The sequence below is a fragment of the Tursiops truncatus genome, chromosome 9 (genome assembly GCF_011762595.2).
Source record: "Tursiops truncatus isolate mTurTru1 chromosome 9, mTurTru1.mat.Y, whole genome shotgun sequence".
NCBI lineage: Eukaryota > Metazoa > Chordata > Mammalia > Artiodactyla > Delphinidae > Tursiops > Tursiops truncatus.
In genome coordinates this window covers 73843405-73858322 of record NC_047042.1, presented here as the reverse complement: position 1 = coordinate 73858322, position 14918 = coordinate 73843405, and the positions used below count along the sequence as shown (strand labels likewise).

At 37.5% G+C, this 14918-nt stretch overlaps 1 protein-coding gene across 1 annotated transcript in view; it reads left to right on the top strand.

Annotated features, from left to right (window-relative positions):
• CTTNBP2 (cortactin binding protein 2) overlaps positions 1-14918 on the top strand; it is a 155329-nt gene that overhangs the window by 55746 nt on the left and 84665 nt on the right. The window contains exon 3 of the mRNA XM_033863179.2: positions 3447-3671. Coding sequence (XP_033719070.2) covers positions 3447-3671 — 225 coding nt within the window. The remainder of the gene's footprint in view (positions 1-3446; positions 3672-14918) is intronic.

The window sequence follows — 14918 nt, the reverse complement described above, 5'->3', positions numbered from 1 at the left end:
TTGACAATGCCACAGTTAAAGCTAGTAATTTTAAAATAAAGCCAAAATACAACGAAAAATACATGCAAAACTTTCACAGTAGTAAAAAGAAAAAGTGTTAAAAATTTTCAGGGGACTTCCCTGGTGGCACAGTGGTTAAGAATCCGCCTGCCAATGCAGGGGACACAGGTTCAAGCCCTGGTCCGGGAGGATCCCACATGCCGCAGAGCAACCGAGCCCGTGCGCCACAGCTACTGAGCCTGCGCTCTACAGCCCGCGAGCCACAACTACTGAGCGCAAGTGCCACAACTACTGAGCCCACACACCTAGAGCCCATGCTCCACAACAAGAGAAGCCACTGCAATGAGAAGCCTGCACACCACAACAAAGAGTAACCCCCGTTCTCCGCAACTAGAGAAAGCCCACATGCAGCAATGAAGACCCAATGCAGCCAAAAATAAATAATTAAAAAAATTTTTCAGACCATAAAATCTGTTTAAACTGGAAATAGCCTATGATATATGTTGTTTACCTCTTATATAAAAGTTAATTTTAACCCATTTATCAAAAGTTCACTCTGATTTAAGAATAACGTGTGTGGTTAAGAAATGGCTTGAGTTAGTGTTACAGATATTGTACATCATAAAATACGTTGGATGTGTAAGTAGACATCAGGTAATTTTAACTGGTTGTTAAAATGTAAGTTTCAGCAGGGGACCCATAGTGATATTAGTTACTAAAATGAGGACCAAGATGCAAAATTTTCAGAAGACAGTTTGAAATCCAGCTTTGACTTTTAAATTCCTTACCCACTTTAAGGGTATAAAAATACCTAATTTTTGGAGATTAAAGAGAGAAAGGTTTTTATGAAAGAGCATTTCTCTGGAGAGAATGCTGGGCATCCCCCCATTTAGTTGCTTTTCCCTTCACCTCAAGAGGAAAGTGCTTCATCCAGACTATTTAATGACTTACTAGGTTTCTCCTTATGAGGTCTCGGTGCTCTGAGTGGAGGTGGGGCTGAAAAAAGCAGGCATTCTGTGGAAATGACAAAAAGATGGCGGCAGTGGTCATGTTGCACTCCCAGATTTTCTTTAAATGAAGATTCAGGAGTGTTTCCCATAGACTAGGTTGGGCCATAGGCATCAAAGAGTAGGAATGAGATTGATTCAGATCCAGTTCAGTAGAGAAGCCTGGAGAACATGGAACCTCAGCTGACAAAAAACTGGATTCTAGATGCTACAGAAGATATGTATGCAAGGCTGGCTTCATGGGTGTGCAGGCTGTGTCACAAAGGGCCATGCACTTAGAAGGACCCTAGACTTGGTTAAAGGATATGCTGTTACCATCTTGAAATTCTTAATAACTTTTAGCAAAGAGCCCATGTTTTCATTTTGTACTGGGCTCTGCAGGTTATGTAGTCTGTCCTAAATTTATGATTTACGTTGGGGAAACTGTAGATGAAGGGTCCCCAGCAGTGAGAAGGTGTGTGTGGCTTTCTCAAGCTACCACGCACTTCATGGGAAAGAGTAGGCTTAAGCATTTGCCACACCCAGTTGGTAAGGCTAGTTTCTCGACTGAACCAGTCAGGAAGAATGCTCCTGTTCTCTCACCTCCATCTTCATCATCATCCTCTATCTCTGGTCCCTTCCAACCCAGAGAGGACTAAAACAGCTAAGAAAGAGGGGGAGAAGATTGGATAAAAGAGAGGTTTTCTTTTCTTTTTTTTTTTTTTTTTTTTTTTTTTCGGTACGCGGGCCTCTCACGGTTGTGGCCTCTCCTGCTGCGGAGCACAGGCACCGGACGTGCAGGCTCAGCGGCTGTGGCTCACGGGCCCAGCCGCTCTGCAGCATGTGGGATCTTCCCGGACCAGGGCACGAACCCGTGTCCCCTGCATCGGCAGGCAGACTCTCAACCACTGTGCCACCAGGGAAGCCCAAGAGGGGTTTTCTTAAACGGTTCCTTCCCAGGTGGTGCAGATCTTAGCTGGGGAAGGGAAGCCATCATACCACTGAAGTTGGATATTCTAATAACCAAATTGAGAGTTTTATATTTTAAAGTGACTATAGGAATTGTATTAGATAAAAGTAATTAGAAAAACCATGGGGGCTATCCCAAGTTTTCATCCAGAGGTGGGGGATGAACTACTGCATTGAATAAAAATTAATAGAAAAGTGAAGGACAGAATGAAATTGCTTTTGTAATTGCATCTCTGAAGTGATACTTATTCAGCTTATCGATTACATAATTGAATTTGAAGAATCTAGAAATACGAAATGCTTTTTGATTCATAAACCACTTTGACTTTTAAGTGTAAAATGATCCTCTGAAAGCTAGCTTAAATTTATGGCGAAATTGGACTTTTCTTAAATTGTATTTCCTAATCTAATTTGGTAATAGGAGAAGAAACATTAGATTTTCCCAGTTTTGCACTTGTGTTTATCTAGTTTTTGGCTTGCTGATAGTGGTCTTAAAATGGAAAAGTTGAGTTAGTCAACGCAGTTGCCTTTAAATTAAGGAAATGTATGTACTATTTCTTCAGAAAGCATTTTTAACATTTTGGACAGTTAAGCTTGATTTATTGTAATTTAGTTTTTCCACTGGCAGTGACATAGAATAATTTTTTCTGGTAGCTATTCCAAATGACCTGAGTTAGGAAACTGTTGCTTGTTTTCAATACATTTCTACTGCTATTTTCCATATTATGCAAAGGCCATTCACTGTAGGCTAATTATAGAAAATTGCATTTAGTGCCGAGTGGATGTGAAATTTACTTCAACGCTGATGGACTGACATTTAAAGTAAAATGAGGCTATGTTCTTTCCTGGGACTCTGTGAACTATATTTTAATGTCCTTCAATGATGAGAAGACATTTACATCTTCCTAATTTTCTGGAGGGTTTTTTTTGTAGTTGGTTACACTTCACAAAATGTGAATATTGTGATTTTTGACATAAAAAATTCATGAAATATTTTCTTCTTCAAATATTTATAAAATTCTTTCTCTCTGTATAAAACTTGGGAGATTTATATTTTGTGATTTAACGTGACGAGGATTATGTGTAATGTTAAGTTCGATAAACATATTATTTTGTTTTTGAATTTTTGCTAAAAGTTATTTTGTTGTTGATATTTTTTATTTTACTCTAAATGAGAACAGACTGTACCTAAAATTCAGATCCTTGAAGGAGTAGGCATCATGGGAAAAACTGTATTTGCAGCTTTTGTAATTTAAAAGACAATATTCCAAAGGAAGAAAATTTGAAAGTAGACTGAGTGGTATGGCAGGCTGGTCAGGCTTTGGGGTCACAGTCCCCTTACCTCTCACTAACCACCTGACATCACATGTAAGCTATTACTCATGACAGTTGTGAATACCATTTGGAGCAGTAATCACAGAACCTTCGTATAAATAGCCTTCTGTATATTTTCATTTCTTTCTTGAATACATTCCTCTGATTTTGTTCTAGGCTCGCAGGAAGGAGGTATTTATCCAGGAACGGTATGGGAGATTTAATTTAAATGACCCATTCCTGGCACTGCAGAGAGACTATGAAGCAGGTGCTGGCGATAAAGAGAAGAAGCCAGTTTGTACCAACCCCCTCTCCATCCTCGAAGCAGTCATGACCCACTGCAGAAAAATGCAAGAAAGGATGTCCACACAACTGGCTGCTGCAGAGAGCAGACAAAAGAAGGTATTGAGACTTTCAAACAATTCTTTTTCCCATAACACAGTGTAGAATGAAGAGACTGTCTCTGAGGTTGTTGTTTTGTTCTTAAATATTTTCAAGAAGAGTTGGGATAGGGACTTAGAAATTCAAACTACTGACAAATTCTGGTGGCCCTTCTCAAATGTAACTCAAAATAAATATAACACTAAATCATAAAAGAAGTATGACAAATTATGTTTCCCATAATATTTACTGTGATGCTTTCATTAAAATAATGGATTTTTTTTGGAGGGGATGGATTTCCCTTTTCTAGTGCCCTAAGACATGCTTAACTGTTAGATGAGTGATCCAGTAATGCAACCAGGACTGATCATATGGTGGCATCCCCAACTTAGTTTATCCAACTTTTGTCTCCAGTATTTCTTTGCAACTAGAAATTATTTTTTTTTGAAAATGAAAATAATATGAGAATAGAATGAAAGTTTGCATAGCATACGCAGTCTCACAACATGTCATCTTGAAGTTCTGGTTCATCTCAGACTCACCTCTGGGGTCTGATGGTGTGTCTGCTGCAGACCTCCAGGCTCCTATTCACATGTGTTTCATTTAAACCAGCCTCCTCCGCCCTCCTCACCTCCCACACCACACACATACATATTATTGCACATGAACACGTGCTTCAAAGATTCCTAAGTGATAAAAGCTTACTGCGATCAGCCATAAGTAAGTAGAAGTTTAAATTTTGTCCTTCCGATATGCTGCTGAGACTACGGATTCCCTTTATTAGAAAAGAGAGTGAGGAAATCAGAGAAGGTAATGATGTCTAATTACTAGAATTAAAAGTAACATGTTCTTCCAACCATTATTAAAGCATAAATTAAAATGTTTCTTCTGTTTGTCCTTTTCAGAGAACTTATTATAGCTCACATTTAACACCTGGTTAACAATTAACCTGAATGCACTATACTGTATAAATGTCTATGATACTGTCATTGAATGTGTAGGTTTTCTCCCTGTAATTGTATCCTTGCATTAACGTATATATGCCAGCATTCTGGTATAGGTGTTGAATAAAAGCAAACCTTTTGCTCAGTGTGCCACAGGGTAGAAAACTAAAGCACTGGGTAAAATAGTAAAGAATAGAAGGCCTTCCCTGCCTGGGAGACCGAATCACACAATTTTACACTGGACTCTGCACACCCTCTACAAAGCCCTGCAGACAACCACTGAGGTCTCTGGAGCTTTTCAAAAATCCCCACAAACCGCATAAGCAAGAGCCAGTGTGTTTCCGCTGATGTCACTAAAACTCATTTGTATGTCTTGGATGAGACACATTTCAATTATGTTCTTAATGTGTCAAATGAGCTATTTCATGATAAAGTACATCTGCTCGGTTTTATGCTGTGTTATCAAGAATCAAGAAAATATTTTTTTATTGTAGTTTTCGTTCAATACATAAAATGCATGCTTTCCTAAATTTTACTTGTTTTGCATTGTATCTATCATTCCTCTTATAGGAGAGAAAAAAAAATTCATTTCGAGTTGAATCAAAGATTTTAGTATCTAGTTGATTTTTTTAAAATCAGCTTACATCCTGTTTATTTCTGAATGACTGGGTCATTTCCAACCTGGCTGGAAGTGAAAGGAAATTGTTTCTGTCCTAGGGGTCCTGAGAGGCTAGTATGAAATGAGCCAGTGATCTGTCTCCCGCCTATAATGGGGATACAGGGGTCCTTTATGGCCAAATTCACTGGCTGTGCAGTCTCAGTGAAGGGTCTGTCTGAGAGGCAGTGCTACCCTTTGTCCCTAAAGGATATTCTATTACGGTAGATTGTAGCATGTGAGAAGAGTTACAGTTTGTACTCTTATCCCAAGTCTTTATTTAAAGAAAGTATTAGAGCAGCTAATAAGGCCAGTAACAACAAAGTCATTTTAGCAACAAAATTACCTGTCACCTTTACTCTTGAAATTAAATATATTAACCAAACTTCTTCAGTTCTCTTGCATGTAGAGTAAATTGGAGCTTTAGAAATCTAAAAGCATTAAGACACAAAAATCCATTATTTTAAATGAGTCCAGGTCTTTAAATCACTGCCACAGCAAAAGTCAGGGAAAGCAAAGTTCCCATTATCTACAATCAAGTATTTATTATCTGACACTGGGCATAGCTCTGTGGTGATTCTAAGACATTTGGCCTGAACACTGCTCTGGTTGCCCTCTCAAGGCGGGAGAAGAGACTTCGTGCTCATTGATGCGTTGGTTCCTGCTGAGACTACTAATAGGAGGGTTAACTGTTTGGTAATTTGTGTGCCAGGAAAATTTGGGCAAGAGTCAATTTGGCAAATGGCCTGAGCCTCAAGCCACTTTGAATAAGCTAATGAGTAATCATCATGGGGAACTTTGCCTCTGGTAATATACTCCCCCGTTTAGAACCAGTAACCTAGGGTGCTTGTTATTTGGGTTTTTATTATTTATCTTATGCACAATCTGTTAATACAGCTTCTTTTCTAATTTATTTTCGGTCATTTTATTTATACATAATATAATTTCTAGCCCTGAGATAGGAAAGATCTTTTAATTTGATCAGAGCCTTTAAAAGAAAGAAGCCAAAATAACAAGTAGGAAATTCAGAAGGGGACAGTTTTTTTCACCAGAGGAAAAACTAAATGTAGTTCTGTGTATTAGACAGAGCTCCGTCTAGGCGGCCGCTCAGTATGATGTGGTCAGTTGCATGCTGGTAGCTGCGTCAGACAGAATTTGTAGTTGCGAGCAAGTGAATCCAGTATTCTTGAGTTAAGCAGAAACAGCATTTATTTGTTCACTTACAGCATGGCAGAGCATGGCTGGGAGAACTAGGGGACAAGCTTGTACCAGCCAGCATCACTGACAAATGCTCACCGTAGATCTAGTCTGCCGTGGCTGATCCGTCTGCTGAGAGCTAGATACTGAAGTTTGTTGACACCAGACAGCGCTCACTGCCATCACTGCTCTGGGTCTTGAGTGGTGCCTCCTCTGGCCCTGCTTCTTTGCATTACTCATTTCCTAGTTGAAGCCTAAGAGCAGGTGCATTTGATTGGCCACCCTTAGGCCCCATGCCCTGTCCTTAGCTACAAGACTGGGAAAGCAACTATTGGCCATATTTAACTACTAAAGGAGAGAACCAGAGGTGGAGAATTCTCCTGACATAGGAAGGAGTTTCAGGTGCTAGACGACCAAAGAAATGACAAATGGACGAGAAAAGAGCAATCAAAATATGCGTTTTGTTTATTTCATATGCCTTTTTCTTCCCATTATAAATAATTGTAATTTGTTTTGCCGTTTGTATTCACTGTTTTCTACTTCATTATATAATGGTTATAACATACAAATATAATTTAATTTTAAATTGTTTTCATGATTTTCATTCAAGGATAACATGGTAGAGAAACAGCTAAAATAACATTTTTAGGAAGAATGTTTAGGATGGTTTGTACATGAATGATTGTTTTTAGCTCCTTCCTGAGTCTTTTTTTTTTTTTTTTTTTTTTTTGGGTACGCGTGTCTCTCACTGTTGTGGCCTCTCCCGTTGCGGAGCACAGGCTCCGGACGCGCAGGCTCAGCGGCCATGGCTCACGGGCCCAGCCTCTCCGTGGCATGTGGGATCCTCCCGGGCCAGGGCACGAACCCGCATCCCCTGCATCGGCAGGCGGACTCTCAACCACTGTGCCACCAGGGAAGCCCCTGAGTCTTTTTTGTATGACTCATTATTCGTTTCAAGATGCATTTGGACTCCCCAGGAGCACTGCAGAGTGGGCATTAAGGGGAACTGGAGACTGAGGTCTGCAGCTCTGAGCAGGGATTTAGAGGAGAGAACAACTTGCCTCATCCATGTCTTCCCTTCTCTCTTTTGAAACTAGATCAAGAGGAAGGGGCACTTCGTCCCAATTTACCCTTCCTCCTTCCCATGTCCTCAAGTCCATTCTCTATGTCTGCGTCTTTATTCTTGTCCTGCCGCTAGGTTCATGAGAACCATTATTTTAGAGGGGTGGGATAGGGAGGGTGGGAGGGAGATGCAAGAGGGAGGGGATATGGAGATATATGACTCACTTTGTTATACAGCAGAAACTAACACACTATTGTAAAGCAATTATACTCCAATAAAGATGTTTAAAAAAAAAAAAAAAGAGGAAGGGGCAGATGAGAACTACAGAGCCCAACTGCTGACTGGTAGCTCCAGCCCCTATAAAGAAGAAAATCTCAGTATATTTCATCGTTATGTATTTGTTTACCGGGATTGGGCAGGTGCCAGTGAGGGTGACCGTGTGGCAAAGAGGACAAGGGTGCAGTGAGTGTTAAAACACGTGAGGGAGTAATAAAGAATATAATAAAATGTCATAAGAATATTTTGTGGTTGTGACAGACACGTAGTCTGCTTTCTTATTTTACAAATGACCATAATTGCTTGCCTCTCTCTTTTACACTTTGATTTAGAACTGATCGCCTTTACATTGCTGCTCTGTTCCACCTATAGAGCTTTTCCTTTCATTCTGGAAAAACAGTTGTTTGGTGCTCCCTTCATTCAGAGCTCCCAGTCTGGGTGCTGTTCTTGGAGCAACCACCCACTTCCTCACTACCAGTGAAGTTGTGTTAGTTCTTCTAAGCTCTTCCACATAATCCGCTGCTTTTTGCAAAAGGCTTTGGTAATACTGCTCCATGCAAAATTCCCCTTCAGCCATTACTTGGAAGTGGTTGTGAGTAGGTATAAATTGGACAATAGTAGAACAGAGTCAGCTGGAACTCGGTAGTCTTTATGCACAAGAGGCTGTGGTTCCTTTATAATCTCCGCAGTGTGCAGTTTAGTTGGGGGTGTCTGTTCCTACCCCTACCCATCAGGTCCACAGTCCGTGGATCACTGCTCAAAATTGTCCCAGATTTGGCCAGTGAGAGCCCTTTCGAGCTACTCCTTTTGACATATTCCCATCATCCTTTGAGCACTTCCTTATTTTGTTACAGCAAGGTATTTTTTTTCTTGCAGGCTCATCGTACACTTTTCTTTTCCCAACCCCTGCAGTTAGCTCTTACTCCCAGAAGCTGTTACTTCCATTCCTTTTTAATGGAAAATGGTGTTTAGAAATGAAACTAAAGCTAGGAAATTATAATTATCATATTTATACATATATTTCATATACACACAAATCTATATTTTATCTATAGTTCTGTTTGTATGAAACCATGAGTTCGTACTTATATTGACACCTTTGATTCTATTCCAAAACCATAGGGAGTACATTCTTATCCTTTCTCTATTTGAAACTAACTTCTCCAACAGTGAGAAAGCTGGAACCCATTATACTTAAATATATTACTCATGTACTCCAGCCTAGAACACACAGAGAGTAGTTTCAGAATTATTAATCCACAGCACTATAAAAAGCAAACACGCAAACCTGGAATTTACTATTGTTTATAGCTTTTAAAGAGATATTTACATTAAAGTGAAATTTACATCTTAAGCACACAAATTGATGTTTTTAAAATGCATATACTTGTGTAAGCTGTACCCCTTACAACATAGAAAATGTATCCATTACCATAGAGAGTTTCCTGGAGTGTCTTCTCCATAAATCCCTCCCCCACTTCAGGCAGCCACTGAACACTCTTCTGATTTTCTCATCATGGATTAGTCTTACCTCTGTACTTCAACTTCAGGTAAATGATGACTGTAGTTAAATAATAAGCCTTAAATGCACAAACCACAAGTCTTTCAACTTTGTTATTTATAAAAATTGTTTTGGCTGTTCTAGGTCGTTTGCATTTCCATAAAAATTTAAAATCAGTTTGCTGGTTTCTCTGAAAGTTTTCAGGGATTGAAGTTTCATTGACCCTTTAATATGTTGAGAATTGGCATCTTTAACAAAATTGAGTCCTCCAACCCATGATTATAGTATTTTTCTTCATTTTTTTCAGGTCTTCATTGTTTCTTTTAGCAGTGTTTTACTGTTTTTAGTTTAGTAGTCTTAAATGTCTTTTGTTGGGTTTATTTCTAAATATTTGATGCTATTATAAACACAATTAATTTTCTGCCAAACATTTGTTGCTAGTATACAGGTATTCAATTGATTTTTTGTGTGTTGACATTGTATCCTGTGATCTTGCTAATCTTGCTTATCAGTTTTAGCAGTTGTTTTGTATATTTTATATGATTTTGTAGGTAAACAAGCATGTTACCTATGAACAGAACCCATTTTACTTTTTCCTTTCCAAATTGCCTGCCTTCCTCTTTTCCTTTTTTCCCCCATAATTGCGCTGACCAGAACCTCCAATACAATGTTGAACAGAAATATTGAGAGCAGACTTCAGAGGCTTTTCCTTTACTTAGGGAGAAAACAATCTGTTTCATGGTTAAGTATGATGTTAGCTATACTTTGTTATAGATGCCCTTTATCTCATTACGGTTTCATTCTATTCTTTGTTGAGTGGTTTTTGTCATGATTGAGTTTTGAATTTCGCAAAATGGTTTATCTTCATCTATTGCTGTAGTCATGGTTTTGCACTTTATTCTTTTAATATGATGAATCACACTCATTGATTTTTAAATATTAAACCAACTTGGATTCCTGAGGTGAACGTTAGTGGGTCACCTTTTATTACTCTTTTTAAATATTGCTGGATTCAGTTTGCCTATATTTTGCTAAGGAGTTTTGTGTGTGTGTTCATGAGTGATAATTTTTCTGTAAATTTAAAAACAATACTTGACTGGTTTTGATATGAAAGTAATCCTGGATTCATAAAGGAAAATGGAAGCATTTCCTTCTTTATTTTCTGAAAGGACATGTATGAGTTTGGCTTTCTTTAATGTTTGGTAGCAGTCACTAGTAAATCCATATGAGTTAGAGGTTTTCTTTAGGGGAAAATTTTTATTTGTATATTTGTATATAATTTTTGTAATATATATTTGTATATTTGTAACATATATTTGTATATTTGTATATTTGTAATAATTGTATATTTGTATATAATTTTTATTTGTATATTTGTATATAAAGATATAAAGCTATTTCAGTCTTTTATTCCATTTTATGTCAATTCTGAAAGTCGTGTGTTTCAGAGGAATTTGATTTGTTGAACTTATTGGCACAGGGTTTTCATTATTATCCTTTTAATATTCATTCCATAGTGGTACCCCATCCTTTATTCCTTTTATTTGTAATTTGTGTTTTTCTATGTTTCTTAATCTGTTCTTTAAATGTTTAACAATATTAATGATATTTTATTTGAAAAACTTTTGGCCTTGTTAATTTCTCTATCATTTGTCTCTTGTATTTCATTGGTTTTTACCTTTATTTCTTTCCTTTTACTTTGTCTTTCATTCACCTAACTTTTCCTCGCTTCTTAAGGTAACACTTAGATGATTGATTTGAGACAACTCTTGTTTTTTAAAAAATTTTATTGAAGTATAGTTGATTTACAGTGTTGTGTTTAATTTCTTCTGTACAGCAAAGTGACTCAGTTATAGATTTATATATTCTTTTCCATTATGGCTTATCACAGGATATTGAATATAGTTCCCTGTGATCTACAATAGGACCTTGTTGTTTATCCATCCTGTATATAATAGTTTGCATCTGCTAATTCCAAACTCCAATCCTCCACCCCCACCCACTTCCCCACTCCCAGCAAACACAAATCTGTTTTCCATATCTGTGAGTCTGTTTTTGTTTTGTAGACAGGTTCATTTGTGTCGTATTTTAGATTGCACATATAAGTGATATCATATGGTATTTATCTTTCTCTTTCTGACTTCACTTAGTATGATAATCTCTAGGTCCATCCATGTTGTTGCAAGTGGCATTATTTCATTCTTTTTAATGGCTGAGTAATATTCCATTGTGTGTATGTATGTGTATATATATATATACACACACACCATATCTTCTTTATTCATCTGTCGATGGACATTTAGGTTGCTTCCATGTCTTGGTTATTGTAAATAGTGCTGCTGTGAACATAGGGGTGCATGTATCTTTTCAAAATATAGTTTTGTCTGGGTATATGCCCAGGAGTGGGATTGCTGGGTCCTATGGCAACTCTCTTTAGTTTTTTGAGGAACCTCCATACTGTTCTCCATAGTGGCTGCACCAATTTACATTCCCACCAACAGTGTAAGAGGGTTCCCTTTTTTCCACATGCTCTTCAGCATTTATTATTTGTAGACTTTTCAATCATATACTTTCTGACTGGTGTGAGGTGATACCTCATTGTAGTTTTGATTTGCATTTCTCTAATTAGTGGTGATGAGCACCTTTTCATGTGCCTATTGGCCATCTGTATGTCTTCTTTGGGAGAAAACTCTTCTAATGTAAGCAATTAAAGATATAAGTTTGTCTGTATCCTCTACTTTATCTGCCTTTAAATACTCCTCTTTCACTGCATCCCACAAATTTTGATATTTTTTATTTTCAATCAGCCCAAAGTATATTCTAACTTCCTTTGTGATTTCTTCTTAAACTTTTGTACTATTTAGAACTGTTTTATTTTTGAATTTTGGGGTATTATTAATATCTTATTGTGATTTATTTACAGTTTAATTCTGCTGTGGTCAGAGAACATATTCTGTAACATTTTAGTCTTTTGTAATTTTTTGGTGGTTTTTAATAGCTCAGCAAGGGCATCTGGAAAGACTGCATCATCTGTAGTCCTAGGGTATTCTGTTCCATAGCGTCAGGCCAGGTGATTTTCATAGTGTTATTCGGAGCTCGTGTATTCTCGCTGATTTTTAAATCTAGATGAGAGAAAATTGTTATAGATTTGTCTTTCTCCCTTCTGTCAGTTCTCACTTCATGTATTTTGGAGATAATAATTCAGCCATCATTTATATTATAGTTTCTCTGTATGTAATGTGTCTTTTTCTCTGGCTGCTTTCAATACCATTTCTTATCTTTGTTTTCATCACTTTTACTCTGATGTGCCTAGGTATGGTTTTCTTTATCCTGTTTTGGGATTTCTGAGCTTCATGGATATGTAAGTTTGTTTTCTACCAAATTTGTGAATTTGGGGGCCATTTTTTTCTTTTAATATATTTTTCTTCCCCATTCTCTCTTTCTTCACCCTTTGGAAATCCAGTTATGTGGAATTTAGACCACTTTATATTGTCCTACAGGTCACTGAAGTGCTCTTCACTTTTTCGGTCTTTTCTGTGTTCCTCAAATTGGATACTTTATTTTGCTCTGTTTTCAAATTCATTGTTTTTTCTTTTCTTTTTAAGTTTTCCTCTCTCAAATCTTCTATTAAGCTCATTCAGTCAACTTTTTTTTCATTTTAGATATTATGCTTTTCAGTTCTAGACTTTCCATTTGTTTCTAGTTTGCATTTCTATGCTAAGACTCCTATCCTGTTCAGTCACTGCAACTATGTTTTCTTAGAAAATGGCTGCTTTAAGATTCTTGTTTGCGAATTCCAGTGTAGATCATCTTAAGATCAGTTTCTGTTTGAGTACATTTCTCTTGACAGTGGATCACCTAAAATACGTTTTTGCATGCCCAGTAACTTTTTATTGCATACTAGACATTATGGATGATGTGGTACAGAGACTGTGGATTCTGTTATCTTCTGAAGAGTGTATTTCTAGTAAGTAGTTAACCTGGTTAGATTCATACTCTGAACTCTGGCTTTTTGCAGTTGGCAATAGCTGAAGTATTTGCTCAGTTCTCCATTCAGCAGCCACCTCTGTCATTCAGTATGGAATCTCTTCTACAAATGTATAATTCAAGAGTTAACCAGTGATGCTGGTGAGGTTAGTTGCAGTGGCTCCAGTTGCTTTCATCCTCTGGCTCCTCAGGCCACTGTAAGGGGTGCTTTGTGCTTGAGCTCCTGCTACCAGAGCTATCAGCACAGGGAATAGCCCTCACTTGAAAAGCTCTACAAGGGGAAATCTCATCCAGTGCTGTTGACTTCTTCCTAATGGGAAAGTGTACTCCTCTCCTATTTTTATCACTTTTATTGCTCTCCAGAGCCTTCAAATAGTTATTTTCTTAATATGTTATCAAATGTTTATCGTTATTACCTGCAGGAGAAGATAGTCTAATAAAAGTTGTTTCACCATTCCTGGTAGTGGAACTTTCTCTGATGTACTTTGCATTGTTATATTATAATTGCTATCAAACTTATAAAAAACATCATCTGTATGTTTAATATGGTCAGCTCTCTAGATCTTTGTTTGCCTGTTAAATGTGTTTTCAGAGGAAAAACACTGTGTAAAACTAACATTTTTAAATAGCACAAATAGTTATTATGTTGTGAAATGAAAACTTAACATTTTTTAGCGCCAGGCACAGTGGTAGATACTTGACATGTGTTTGCCTCATTTAATCCTATAATGTAATGACTGTCATTGCTCTGTTGTGCAGATAAGAGAACCAAACAGAACTGATCTTTAGAGGGAAAACTTATCAAGGTGACACGGCCAAGAAGTTGGGATTAGAACTTAGTACTATAGTTCTTACTCTTTCAAGGACAAGAACTTTGTCTCTGGGCCAGAATAGTCAAGGAATTTTTTTAAATATAAAAATTAGTTTTTAAGTATGGGAATATGTTTATATACTGATTGGAAGGAGCTGATAGAGAGGAAGACATTTAATATTTATAAAGAGCAGTGTGATCACTGATGGAGCAAGTCAGAGGTGACAGGGAGTAATGAAGTTAAATGTTGAAGAAAGTCTGACCTTCAGCAGATGGAAACCTCTCTCCCTTAGAGTGAAGGGAAGGACATATGGATTGGAGTGGCTATAAAAATGCTTAAGGGACGAGACAGGATGTAGAGGGAGTGAGTTAGTCTGAATTTTCTTGATAAAAGAGTCTGTTAGGGTAGACTGAGAGTCTCTTGAGTTGTCATTGGGTGAAGTATTGGGGAGAGTAGCAGAGGTTTAAATATTCCCTGACGTAGTACATGGTAGAGGAGGCTAAGCAGAGTTAGGCAGAGTGATTGATGATTGGGGCTCAGAGCTCAATTGAGTTTGGAACCATGTGTTGTAGGTGCATGGTTATGTGGTTTCCTCTGTGCTTTGCTATCTGTAGTGAGACTAAAAAGACTCATGTTCCTCCGAGATCAGATTTATAAGGCACGAATGATGGAAGGACAAAGATGCAGAAGAATTATGGGTGCTTTTATAGGAGTATAGTCTTTTGTATAAATATCTGAGATTAGTTGAGTTGATCTCCTGTCGGAAGTCTTTAATTTGATTCTAAAATGTAAGATGAAAGTTATTTCAAAAATAAAGTGTGGAGCTTCCCTGG